Consider the following 12,875-nt stretch of genomic DNA (forward strand, 5'->3'; position numbering starts at 1 on the left):
CTGGCTGGGGAGAGCCCTTTTTAATAGGCAAGTGTGTGCAATGGATCCAAGCATGGGAGGGCAGGCTCGACATGCCTTCTCTGGTTTCCTAAGTAGGGTCATAACTTGCGGGGGAGGTCAGCATCCCAAACCTCTTCCCGCTGCTTTTGGTAACTAATGGATAAACTCTGCCAAGAAGCTCAATCGTGCACCATAGAGATAGCACTTTGCATGAATGTCTCTGCACACTCTCCTAAGCTTAGGCCCCAAAGGATTAAGGTAATAAAACCTGCTTACATCTTCTTACAGTTTTGTCCAGGAAACAAAGTCACCACCCACACAGAGCAAAACAACCCCGCCCCCACTCATTTCACCTCACCCCCCTTTCAAACTGCCCCCCGCGCGGACAGTGGGAATCGCTGGTAGAGGTGGGGTAATCCGACTCAGACTCCGTTGTAAACGCGCCCCAGCTGCACAAGCGGTAACCCATTAACTTGGAATCTAGGGTCACTGTGGACGGTTTTCTATTAATAGGGGATAAAGCTGCTGCATACATTAGCGGTAATGCCCTGGCCGCCCGCGCAAAATTAACTCCTCACAGGCCAGCACCAGGCAACCATGTTCTGCCCAGGCAGATGTGTACACACACACACACACACACACACACACACACACACACACACGGCTTTAGAACCCCTTCCCTTAAACATGCCAGATCCCACTCCCATCCAGAGTGCAGGCAGTGGCAGTCGTTCCTGAAGGATGTCTTCGGGCAGGGAGCGGCGGCGGGTAGAGTCTTCTGTCTGTCAGCTCAGCTTCGCCACGCAGATGGCCAGGGCCACGGCCGCCAGCAGCACGGCGCTGAAAACGGTGGCGGCCAGGGCCTTGCTCACGTCGCAAGGCCCGGTGCGCTCCTGTACAGACACGACGCCCACCGAAGAGGCGCCGACGCTGGACAGGAGCTCGGCGCCCGCCGTTTGGCGGGCCTGCACGGTCCAGCGGGGCACGTTGACCTTCATCTCCATGTCGTTGACCATCTCGCTCACCTGAAGGATCTCCCGCTCCAGCTCGCGCAGGTCGTTCACGTCGAAGTCGCGCTCCGCCTCGTGCCGCAGGCTGCGGGCGCTCAGGGCGCGCGCCGCTACGCCCGCGGAGCCGCCCGCTACGCCGGTGCGCACCAGCGGCCGCCGCGGCGCGTGCAGCGGGAACGCGGTGCCCAGGGCCAGCGCACGCCGCATGTCGGCTTCCAGCAGGTCCAGGCAGCCGGAGAAAGCCACCCAGAGGCGCTCGAACTCCGCGCGCTCCTCGGCGCCCAGGCCCCGGTCGCGTAGCGCGGCCGTCAGCCGGGCGCGGATGGCCACCGCCAGCTCCTGCGCCTTCTGGCGCGTCTTCTGCAACTCCTCACGCAGGTTCTGCGAGTCTGCCGAGCCGCCGACGGTCAGCACCAGGTGGTGGTAGCATGCGGTCGTCTTGTTGAGAGCGTCCAGCAGCGCCTTGCACTCCTCCCTTGCCATGGCGGTGCGCTCGGGCGCAGCCCGGCCGCCCACACCCCTCTTCGCCCCCAAGCTCTCAGCGCGGCAGGACGCGGCCGGCCACGAGGGCAGCCTGGGGCCGGGCGGTCCGCGCGCTTCTCATGGCCCGAGACAAGCTCGGCGCTGCCGCTGTAGACAGAACCTCTCCAGCCCCACGACGTGCGCCTCCGCGGACCGGACGCAGAGACAGAGCCCCGTTAGCTATCTCTCATCCCCTCGTCCATCATTTCCTGATGCACTCCACACTCCAAGTCACACGCCGAGTCTCTGCACCGCACTCGCCTCCACGATGGTCCTCTGCGAAGCCCGGGTTGCGGTCCCCATCCTTCTCCCGTGCCGTCGCCAGCGCTAGCGGCCGCCGAGCCGCGCGCGGCGCCTTAGCCACAGCCAAGGGCTGCGGGGTCGGGTTTCTTAGGATCCGCCCACCCCCGCCCATCCTCGCGGAGCGCTTGCAACCCTTGGATCTGGGATAGGCGGGGCCCCGCGCGGGGAGGTCACGTGTAGGTCCCCCATCTCCCCCTCCTCTGCACCCCATTACAGATTTGGAGACTAGCCCTCGGGAGTTCCAACCCTCCAGTATCGTAAAGATGGGGAAACCGAGGCACAGGTAAAAGGGAGCCTAAATCACGCGACGTCCGTACAAGTGGGGGAACCAGAACCCAGGGACCCTAATTCCTAGACCCCTTCATTGACATAGTGGTGTCCCTTGTAGGACAGGAGGACTTCGTCCTCCGAAGCTAGCAGTAAAGGGTGATCCACAGGGCGGGACGACTCCCTGATGCTCCTTATCCAGATCCCGCCCGCTTTCTAGGGACCAAGCTTGGACCCCACCTCTAGTGTCTGATCAGCTTTCGGCCCCGCCCCCTCCCGTTCCGGGCACGCGCAGTCCGCGGGTCCAGGCTGGTCCCGCCTGAGTAGGAAGCGCTGTGCACCGCCTGAGCCCCACCCCGGCTGGGCGGGCTCAGTGATTGCTCTGTGCACACGTCACTCTGGGTAAGGGCTGTCGCTCATTGGCCTGACCAGGTGCGGCTCCGCCCAACGGCGGAGTAAAGGGGTGGGCGGTGGAGCTGAACTGCTGCGCTGGGGTGGTGGGCACCGAGGTCCGAGTCGAGGGCCCGGGAGGTGTCGCCGCCGCTGCTGGAAGGGCAGGGAGTGAAACTATGTAGCCTTTTAAGTAAGTGTCCTCCCTCTTGTCTCCTTCCGCGCCTCCCTTCCTCCGGGACGGCTGCGCCTCGGGGCCTAGTGGCCGGGCGGGGCCCCAGAGCTGGAAGGGGGAGGGGCTCTTTTCTCACCGCCGCGGGAGCCCCGCGTCGCCCCAGGCTGGGCTGGCTGCCCCTGGACGGCCACCCCAAGACCCCAGTCCCTCGCTAGCTGGGCCGCCCGCCCGCGCTCTCCGGGTCCGATCGGCAGCCGGGCTCTCTCTGCCCTTCGTGTGCGGAGTGGGGGATGGCGAAGAATGCGCCCTCTGATCCCCATGACTACGGGACGGGTCAGCGGGTGCGGGGGCTGTGAGCTCGGACTTGGGGGCAGTGGGCGGGGCCGTCGCCCCAGCGCTGAGTGGCCTCGGTGGTTTGCTGACTGCCTGACTCGGCGGCTGGAGGGGGAGGATGTGGGTGGGGGTCCGGAGCCTCTGGCCTTGTGGTCCCGGGGGAGTTGGGGGGGGGTGGTGGTGAAGGCGCAGGGAAGGAGGAGGGAATCCCTGTCAGTCAGTCGTCTTTCGTCCTGCTGGGTAAAATTTACTCCAGGAAAACTTAAGCACCAAGAGATGTTCCAGATTCTGGGTCTGTTCAGTTCTTTTCGTTGAACGTAGACTACTGTGGGCTCTTGAGCCAGGCATGGCCCCTGGAGATGTTGGGGACTTGGGCACTGGAAACCGAAGCCTGTGCTGGGCCATCACGGAGCAAGTGACCCGTCTTCCTTGAGAATTTAGGACATACAGGGAGGGAGGGGCTGGCGAGACTGGAGGGACTACTACATCGCATGTTTGCATGCGAACTGGCGTTTTCCAAGTTTATGGGTTTCGTGGGGGAGAGTACCCTATTTTGATTAGCGCAAGCCTCCCGCCAGCCCCAGAGAAGAGCAGGGAATCTTGGTGAGATATTAGCGTTTTGAGTCTGCCTCCCCCAGCATGGTATTGAGGCAGTCCAGAGGATCCAGAGCGCTTCACCCCAGGGTTCCCTCTCCCTGAGCTCTCTGTCCTTTTATCTATTGATTTGGGGCCATTTGGGGCCAGGGCTTGGATGATCCAGGCCGTGGCCATTCTCTGCTGTGTGGCTCTTAGCCGCCCACTGGCCACATGGGGCCATGGCAAGGGAAGAGTAGTTTTCAAGACAAAATGGACAGGAGGGAGAACCCATCACTTTGGGGAGCTTTGGGGACAGTGGAGGGAGGTGAGGCTACTGAGATCGGTGGAAGGCCAGAATGAGAGGTCCTTAATGCCAGGTGGAGAAATTGAGAGTTCGTCTAGTAGGGAGTTCAAGTATGTAAGTCCTTGAAGAATATAGTAGCCCTCTTTAATCTGTGGGGGATGTTTTCCAAGACCCTTAATGGATGCCAGAAACTTTGGATAGTACCCAATCCTATACCTACATACCTATGATGAGTTTAATATATAAATTAGGCACAGTAAGAGATTAACACAAATAATAAAATAGAACACTTATTCATGAGGCACTGTGATAAAAGTTATGTAAATGTGGTCTCTCTCAAAATATCTTATGGTACCGTACTCACTCTTCTGTGATGATGTGAGATGATAAAATGCCCACGTGATGAAATGAAGTGAGGGGACCCGATACGGGTTATTATGATACTGTGTTAGCTACTGTTGACTTTCTGACCGTACGTCAGAAGGAGGATCTTCTGTTTCCGGACTCCAGTTGACCATGGGGAACCAAAACTGGAAGATGAAACTGATGGTAAGGGGGACTACTGTACCATACAGACCTCAGTGTTGCAAAGACCACTTTGTTATCTTTTCATGTGGACCAGTATGAGTAAGGTCAGGAGGCAGAAGCCCCTGAGGGAGAAGTGCAGGATGGGAGCAGGGACAGACACTTGTGACTAGCCCCAGCGACAGGAAAGCAGTCGGGGCTCTGAAGTGGAGAAGCTACCGGGGTGAGCTCTCTTGACTTTGGCTTGCCATCTGAAATCTTCCTGCCTGGCATCATTGCCGGGAGAGCAAGCAGTAGTGTCTGCAGTCAAGGTCTTCTTGATTGTGTCTCCTTGTGGCTCTTGGACTGCATTGCCCTCGTGAGGGCAACCGCTGGGTCTGTGCACCGTTAGTGTTTCTGTGGGGGCTCTCCCTCCATTTGTGAATTGTCAGAATTAGATTGGTGGCCAGTAACTTAATCCTCTCCTAGAGGAGCAGAGGAATGTGGCCATGTGATGATAGATAGCAGACCTCGAAAGGATTCAGACCCAAATCCAGACCTTCTACGTCTGCGAGACACCGAGACGCGGCCCTCGGAACTCCCGCCTTTCTGCTCAGGATTCTGGCAGGAGTTGGGTGCTGGTGCCTCCTCCGGTAACTTCTGGAGCGGGGTGATGGAGTGGTGTTCTGAGGGGCGGTTGTGCTCCTCCGAACTCTCCTGCTTAGTGGTCACACCCCTCTTCCAGCTCTGAGGCCTTCTCTCCCTGTGTGGCCCTCCACATTCCAGCTGTCACTGCGTATGGCCAGCTCTGAGCACAGTTTGTTTGTGGCTTTTTGCCAGTGCCTGCATAGCTGCCTGGGGCCAGCTCCTCACCCTCCCCTGGATATGGGCAGTAGATTTTCAGCTCCTATGAGAGATGACGCCTCCCGGGGAGCTTGAGCTTCCTCTAACACCCCGCCATCATTTTGTTCAAGTGGACGACACAGATACAGCATGCCTACGGAGAGTCAGCTGGCCACAAACAGGCTGGAAGCTTTGAAGGAGAGCTTTGAGAAAAGTATAGATAGGATCCACAGATGTTACAGGCCGGAAGGACATAAGTGACTGTAATGCCATACGTTACACCATCCAGCTGCTTCCATTTGCTATTAAATATAGATGAATTAGAAAGTTTTGCCCTTTTGCCTTTCCCTTCTGAATCACAGATGAAACTAGTTGGAGAATGTTGCTCATCATTTGGAAAATATGCCTGATCAAGACCTTTGGTGAGGGCCCTGTAAGGGTGGGAGCAGCCAGAGCAGTGACATTTCAGCCGGGAGTTTATCTCTGGGAGGCACAGACATTCCCGTGTTGGATTCTGCTGAGCGAAGCTGCACGCTGTCATCAGATGGTCCCTGACCACCCAGCCTCATCTAGGCTGATGGGACGGTTGAAGACCACAAAACCACAAGTGTGCACACCACGTCTTGAAATGTCCGGTGGTAGTTTGAGACCTTGCCTGGCTCTCCTGTTCATAGGGTCACCTCAGATAACTCATGTTCAGGGGTATTTGTTATCTGTGACTAATTTCACATTGGAATTGCTGTAAATCATCCCATCATTTGAGCTTTGTCAGGGACGGAATTTTTTTTTCTTAAAGGAGTTTTATAAGAGGATTTACTCCTCTTTCCAGTTTTATGAGGAAGAATCCATTTACTTTGCATGTTATTTTAAAATCTAAAGCTAATTCTTGCAAGTAAACTTGTTCAGGATGTTAACCTACTTTAAGTATTTACCTCTGTATGAGAATTCCATTCTGGCATTAAGCACCAGACTGCATCAGATTATTATATGTTTTTAACACTGGGACGAAAAGGTGGACAACAGTTCTGGACAGAGCTCTTGGAATCCTTACTCCTGGACAGAGGGTTCAGTCCTTGGCAACCAGGAGGAATGATGTCCAAGAGAAAACAGATGACTTGGGACTGAAACACAGCAAGCTCTGTCCCATTCACCAGCAATGCTTGTTCAGTCTTGTGTGTTTCGTGCATTTGAATGGAATGTTTTTCTTTTTATAAATGTTTTTTTCATTTTATTTCTTTTCAGAGAGAGAGAACACACAAGTGGGAGAGGGGCAGAGGGGAGAGAGAGAGAGAGAGAGAGAGAGAGAGAGAGAGAGAGAGAGAGAATCTCAGGTAGGCTCCATGCTCAGCACAGAGCCCAACACGGGGCTCGATCCTACGATGTTGGGATCATGACCTAAGCCGAAATCAAAGTTGGACGCTTAACCGACTGAGCCACCCAGGTGCCCCTGAATGGAATGTTTTGATGTGGCCTTCAGGGGCCTTCCTTTACCTTGCTGCCCCTCTCTGACTGGCATTATTTGGATTCTTGTATTTTCCTGGACTCACTCATCTGTCAAGAGAAGTTTACTCTTGGGTTTCTGTTCCTGCTTCCCAAGCCCTTGTCTTACTCTGGTCCTTGCCAGGGAGGCCTTCTCTGCTCCCCACCCCACCCCCTTTCTTTGCTTCTCCCTTCTCTTGTCTGGTCCTTACCTGCCGCAGCGCTGCTCTGGGTTGGTTTTACTCTGCTGATACACATTCCTTGCCTCCCAGCCAGGTAGTCACTTCCTCCATCAGAGTTTGCCCTTGTCGCCTCCATCTTGGGCGTCGAGGTGTGGACGCTGAGCCGGCACCTTGTCTGAGAAGCAGAAGGAGTGTCCCTTCCCAGCTTCATTCTGCCCGTATCTCATCCTGTCTCTCATGCGGTTTCTGTCCAAGGGGTGTTTACTTTTGCACTCTGCTGCGTAGAACCAATTGTGTCAGAAACCAGGAAGAATTTTTGTTTTCTTGTGACTCTGTCCCAGCAAAGTCACATTATCCAGTGGTTCCGGACTCGTAAAAGGATTATTTGGACTCCGGTAATAATTGAATTCAATAATTCAGATACCTGAATTGTTCAGGTATCTGAATTGTTGCAGAGCCGTCTCTGGGGTCCAGGAAGGGATTATATGTAGCCTTTTTCATGCTAGGCTCTTCCCCTAAGGGGATTTGCAGGGAACTCAGGCAGTCCCCAGGGTGGGGCTGTCCCCTGAGGCAGTCCCCAGGAGGGCCTGTAGCAGAGACTGTTCTGGCTGGACCAGACCGGGGGAGTTCAGTGTAGGGCCTGTGTGGCTGTCTGTCATGGTGACTTTTCCTTTGGGGGAATCTGTGCATCTGTGACTCATGAAATAACCCCAGGCTTATTTATTTTACACGATGAGTGTAGTTGTTGAAGGGGTGCATGTTAGAATAAATTCTGACATGTGTGTAACCTCGAATGGGCCAAACGTGCCTCAATTTCTTCATCTGCAGCATATGGGGGCTAATGATACCAACAGTTGTTTTGAGCATTAATTATAGTTAGTTACCTATAGTTATTATGAACATTAAAATGGGATGAAGGTACATAGACGTTATCACAGTGCCTGAACGAAAGAGGCTTTCAAATAGTTGTTTTTGTTTTTTAATGTTTGTTTATTTTTGAGAACGTGCAGGCAGGGGAGGGACAGAGAGAAGGAGACAGAGGATCTGAAGCGGGCTCTGTGCTGACAGCAGAGAGCCCGATGTGGGGCTCACACTCATGAACTGCGAGATCATGCCCTGAGCCAAAGTCACTCAACCTACAGAGCCCCGCAGGTGCCCCATCAAATAGTTGCTATTTTTATCATTAGCTGAAACTGATAGAATTCATAATGTATGTACTTATGTCAACTGTCCTGGTATTTTCCCAAGAAGGCATTTTGGAATATTGTTATATAGTAAGAAAGTAATTCAGTTTTTCACTCCTATTTCATTCATCTTATTGTATCAGGGGTAAGTTACTTGATGTTCTTTGATAGTTGCTAATTTTCCCTTTTCAGTGAAGGGGTCTCAGGCTCGGGTTCAGTGTTTGGCAGGTAGTGGTATTTAGCAAGGTTTTAACGTCAATTGTTTTTATAATTTTTAAGATTACATATTTTATAGGAGTGATACTGTTTTTATATTTAAAGTTGTAATAAGGGTTCTTTTTAAAATAAATTTTAGAGGCGCGTAGGTGGCTCATTTAAGCGTCCAAGTCTTGATTTTGCTCGGGTCGTGATCTCACTGTTAGTGGGATCGAGCCCCACATCGGGCTCTATGCCAACAGCAAGGAGCCTGCTTTGGATTCTCTCGCCTCTCTCTGCTCCTCCCCTGCTTGTGCTTTTCTCTTTCTCTCTCAAAATAAATAAATAAACTTAATTAAAATAAATAAAATAAAAAAATTTTTTAAACGTTTATTTATTATTAAGAGACAGAGAGAGACAGAACATGAGCATCGGAGGGGCAAAGAGAGGAGGAGACACAGAATCCAAAGCAGGCTCCAGGCTCTGAGCTGTCAGCACAGAGCCCGACGCGGGGCTCAAACTCACAAACCACGAGATCATGACCTGAGCTGAAGTCAGACGCTCAACCGACTGAGCCACCCAGGCGCCCCTAAATAAAATAAAATTTAAAAGACTGTAGGTGTTTAAAGGAATATGTCAAACATTAGCAGTAGAGTCATTGTGTATAATTATGCAGATTATTTACTACCCAGGTGCCCTGCCTAGGGGTGGGAGATATTGGCAAACTGGGGCTGGTAAATAGCCTGTGAGCTACTTACCAAGCCATGTGCCGTGGCATAGGACTGTACCCACTGGGAGGATGGGGTCCCTTTTTCTGATTCTCACAAACACACCATATGGGCCAGCAGTAAGTGGTGGTATACTGGTATGCAGTATGGCAAAAATACTGAAAGCGGCATGTAAATGGGAATCCTGCAAGACAGGTGTTTATATTTATTGCACTGCCTGAGATGGAGGCTCAGATTCTTTTTCTGTGCCCATTTTTCATATTCCTCTCTGATAGCTCAGGGACACCACACGGATGTATGGTAAATGGAGTAGACAGGGGCAATGGAAGCTCCATTCACAACAGGAGAAAATCTATACAGAATATACAAATAATGTTTAATAAACGTTGTATACAATCTATGATTTTTATGGAGAAAATTTAATTGGAGGACATAGAAGAAGAGATACAGGGAAAGACATACCATGTCCATGGATGATGAGATTCATTATCATAAAGATGTTGACTTTCCAGTCCATAAATTTAGTGCATTTCTAATAAAAATCCCAAGAGGATTTTTCATGGAATTGATGAACTGATTTTAATTTATATGATATTGCAAAAAGTTAAGAAGAACCAGACAATTTTGGAGAACAAGGAGGGAGGCCTTTATGAGACAGCAAGGCTTATTATGAAGCTATAGTCATGTAAAACAATGTGGTGTAGCCCTACTCTGTCCAGTATAATAGCCACTAGCCATATGTGGCTATGGAGCACTTGAATGTGGCTAATATGAATTGAAAAGTGAATGTAAAGTACACACCAAATTTTGAAGATTTAGTAAGAGTAAAAAAGAATGTAAAATGTGTCATTAATAGTTTTAAAAATTGACCACATGTTGAAAATATAATATTTTGGATATATTAGGATAAATATATTATTAAAATTAATTTCACCTTATATTAAAAAAATTTTTAATATTTATTTTTGAGAGAGGGAGAGAGAGAGAGTGAAAGCAGGGGAGGAGCAGAGAGAGAGACACAGAATCCAAAACAGACAACAGGCTCTGGGCTGTCAGCACAGAGCCCGATGTGGGGCTTGAACCCATGAACCGCGAGATCATGACCTGAGCCAAAGTTGGATGCTTAACTGACTAAGCCACCCAGGTGCCCCTCACCTGTTTCTTTAAAAAAAAAAAAATTAAAAAAAATTTTTTTAATGTTTATTTTTGAGAGAGAGAGAGCAAGCAGGGGAGGGGCAGAGAGAGAGGGAGACACAGAATCCAAAGCAGGCTCCAGGCTCTGAGCCGTGAACATGGAGCCCAGTGTGGGGCCCGAATTCATGAACTGTGAGATCATGACAAGAACAAAAGTCAGATGCTTAACCCACTGAGCCACCTAGGCGCCCTGAAAAAGTAAATTTTTTTTAACGTTTATTCATTTTTGAGAGAGAGAAAGAGAGAGAGAGAGACAGAACGCGAGAGGGGGAGGGCAGAGAGGGAGACACAGAATTGGAAGCAGGCTTCAGGCTTTGAGCTGTCAGCACAGCTGGAATATAGCAAAGGTAGCATTACTGGCCAGTGTGAAAGTGATCGACTATTCAAAAAAGCATGATGGGACAGTTGGCTTATGCTATGGACTGAATTTTTGTGCCCCCACCCCGCCATTCATATGTTGAAATCCTAATCCTTAATGTGATGGTATTTGGGGGTCAGGCGTTGAGATTCATAGGGGTTAGATTAGGTCATGGGGCCCTCGTGATGGAGTGAACAGTCTTGTAAAAAGAGGAAAAGACAGGAGAACTCTTGCCATGTGAGGACCCAGCGAGGTGGTGGCAGTCTACAAACTAGGAAGTGGGTCATCAAGAACCAAATCTGCCAGGACCTTGTTCTTGGGCTTCCAGCCTCCAGAACTATGAGAAGTAAATTTAAGCCGCCCAGTCTGTACTTTTTGTGTTAGTAGCCCAAACAGCCCAAGATAGCTTACCATATAGGAAAGAAATTAAATTAGATGCCTAATTTATAGTGTATATAAAAACGAAGATTCTTAGGAATTATAGTGATTATATTTATGGTTTTGGAGTTGAAAGGATATGATTTCAAGTAGTCTGTGTTGCATAGTAAACCAGCCCAAAACTTAGTGGCTTAAAACTGCCACGATTGATCATTTCCTACTATTCATGGGCTGGCAGGCTGGTTCTTCTGCTAGTCTCACCTGGACTCACATGGCTGGTGGGTGGGCTGGCTGGCTGTACTCACTGGACCACATGGGCCTCTCTTCCCCTCATGGTCCTTCATCCCACGGGCTTCTTCTTCTTCTTCTTCTTTTAATTTTTAAAATGTTTTTATTTATTTTTGAGAGAGGCAGAGCATGAATGGGAGAGGGGCAGAGAGAGAGAAGGAGACACAGAATCTGAAGCAGACTCCAGGCTCCGAGCTGTCTGCACAGACCCTGACACAGGGCTCGAACCCACAAACCGTGAGATCATGATCTTAGCCAAAGTCAGATGTTTAACCGACTGAGCCACCCAGGCGGCCCTCACAGGCTTCTTCATAGCGTGGTGGTCTTAGGGTGCCAAGAGAAAGGGTGTGGAATCTGCAGTCTCTTGAGGCTGACACTCTAAAATCCCAGAGCATCACTTCTGTCTGTTGGTTGGCTAACGCAGTCACAGGGCTGGCTCAGATTCACAGGGGTGGGGAGGTAGACTCCACCTTCTGAAAGGGAGAATGAAGTCACTTTGCAGAAAGGTACTCCAGATGATAGGATTTCCTAAGATCCACAAGGCACTGACCATTAAGGCAAGGGTTGACAGGTTCAGCCACATTAACATCAAACACTTCTATTTCTGAAAACATCCATTTGAAAAAATGAGGAGACAGGTCACAGATCGGGAGAAGATATTTGCAAGACCTTTTAGTATCCAGATGCATAAAGAACTATAAATGGTAAGAAAAAGGCCAACAACCCATGTAAAAAGTGGGCGAAAGACGTGATGAGGCAATTTATAGAACATAAGGAAATGACGTTCAATTTGTTTTTCTTTTTCTTTTTTTGTTTAAGTGTATTTAGAGAGACAGCGTGGGCAGGGAAGGGGCAGAGAGAGAGGGAGAGAGAGAATCCCAAGCAGGCGCTGCACTGTCAGCGCAGAGCCCGATGTGGGGCTTGAGCCCATGAACGGCGAGGTCATGACTGGAGCCAAAACCCAGAGTCAGACGCTCAACCAACTGAGCCACTCAGGAGTCCCGATGTTCAATTTCATTAGAGAAATGAAAATTAAAAACAGCAAAATACTATTTTATACTCCCAGACTGGCAGAAATGAGATAATTGGATAATACTAAAAAGGGTTGGCTAGGATGTGGTGTGAGGGAGGGGTGCACCCATGCTCTTTTCATGGAAGTAGAAAGCAGGTGGGTGTACCCTAGACTGCCTCTCCTAGGGACGTTCCCACATATGTGCTCAGGCTATACACATAAGGGCATAAGCGAGTTATTCCAGCATGGTTTGTAATCCCGAAAATGTGGATGCAATATATAGGATATCAGATAAATAAATTGTGTCATGTTCCCTTAAAAGAATACTAGACATCAGAAGTTAGTGAAGGAACGTCTGATCTGTATGGATCAGCATAGCTAGGATTTGAAAACTTGTTGATTGGAAGAGGCGTGTTCCAGGATACTTGCAGCGTGAAGCCAAGTATGGAAATTCTGAAGCTCCTAAAAGAATATTTTATATTACTTATGAATGCACGCGTTTTAAAGGAATAGAAACGTGAACAAGAATAGTGGTTGGTTCTGAAAGAGGAGGAGGGAATGGGATCAGAGGGGCATAGGGGGATTCCAGTCTATTCTGATAGACTTCTTAAAAGAAACTCTGAGGCAAATACGCAAAGTGTTAAATTTGG

At 50.1% G+C, this 12,875-nt stretch overlaps 2 protein-coding genes across 5 annotated transcripts in view; one reads left to right on the forward strand and one right to left on the reverse strand.

The window, feature by feature from the left end:
* Window positions 1-633: 633 nt before the first annotated feature.
* On the reverse strand, window positions 634-1,873 carry LOC122234344 (regulator of G protein signaling 9 binding protein). Its single transcript, XM_042970308.1, has one exon. It carries the CDS (start codon window positions 1,491-1,493, stop codon window positions 786-788), a length of 708 nt encoding a protein of 235 aa, XP_042826242.1. The 5' UTR covers window positions 1,494-1,873; the 3' UTR covers window positions 634-785.
* Window positions 1,874-2,559: 686 nt separating this feature from the next.
* ANKRD27 (ankyrin repeat domain 27) overlaps window positions 2,560-12,875 on the forward strand; it is a 51,590-nt gene continuing 41,274 nt past the window's right edge. For all 4 annotated transcript variants that reach the window (XM_042968293.1, XM_042968294.1, XM_042968295.1 and 1 more), the window contains exon 1: window positions 2,560-2,685. The gene's annotated coding sequence lies outside the window, so the exon portion shown is untranslated. The remainder of the gene's footprint in view (window positions 2,686-12,875) is intronic.

This window comes from Panthera tigris, chromosome E2 (genome assembly GCF_018350195.1).
Source record: "Panthera tigris isolate Pti1 chromosome E2, P.tigris_Pti1_mat1.1, whole genome shotgun sequence".
Lineage (NCBI taxonomy): Eukaryota > Metazoa > Chordata > Mammalia > Carnivora > Felidae > Panthera > Panthera tigris.

What these genes read in the sequence shown, in the direction of transcription:
- LOC122234344 (XM_042970308.1), bottom strand. Translation starts at nt 1,493, where the DNA reads ATGGCAAGGGAGGAGTGCAAGGCGCTGCTGGACGCTCTCAACAAGACG.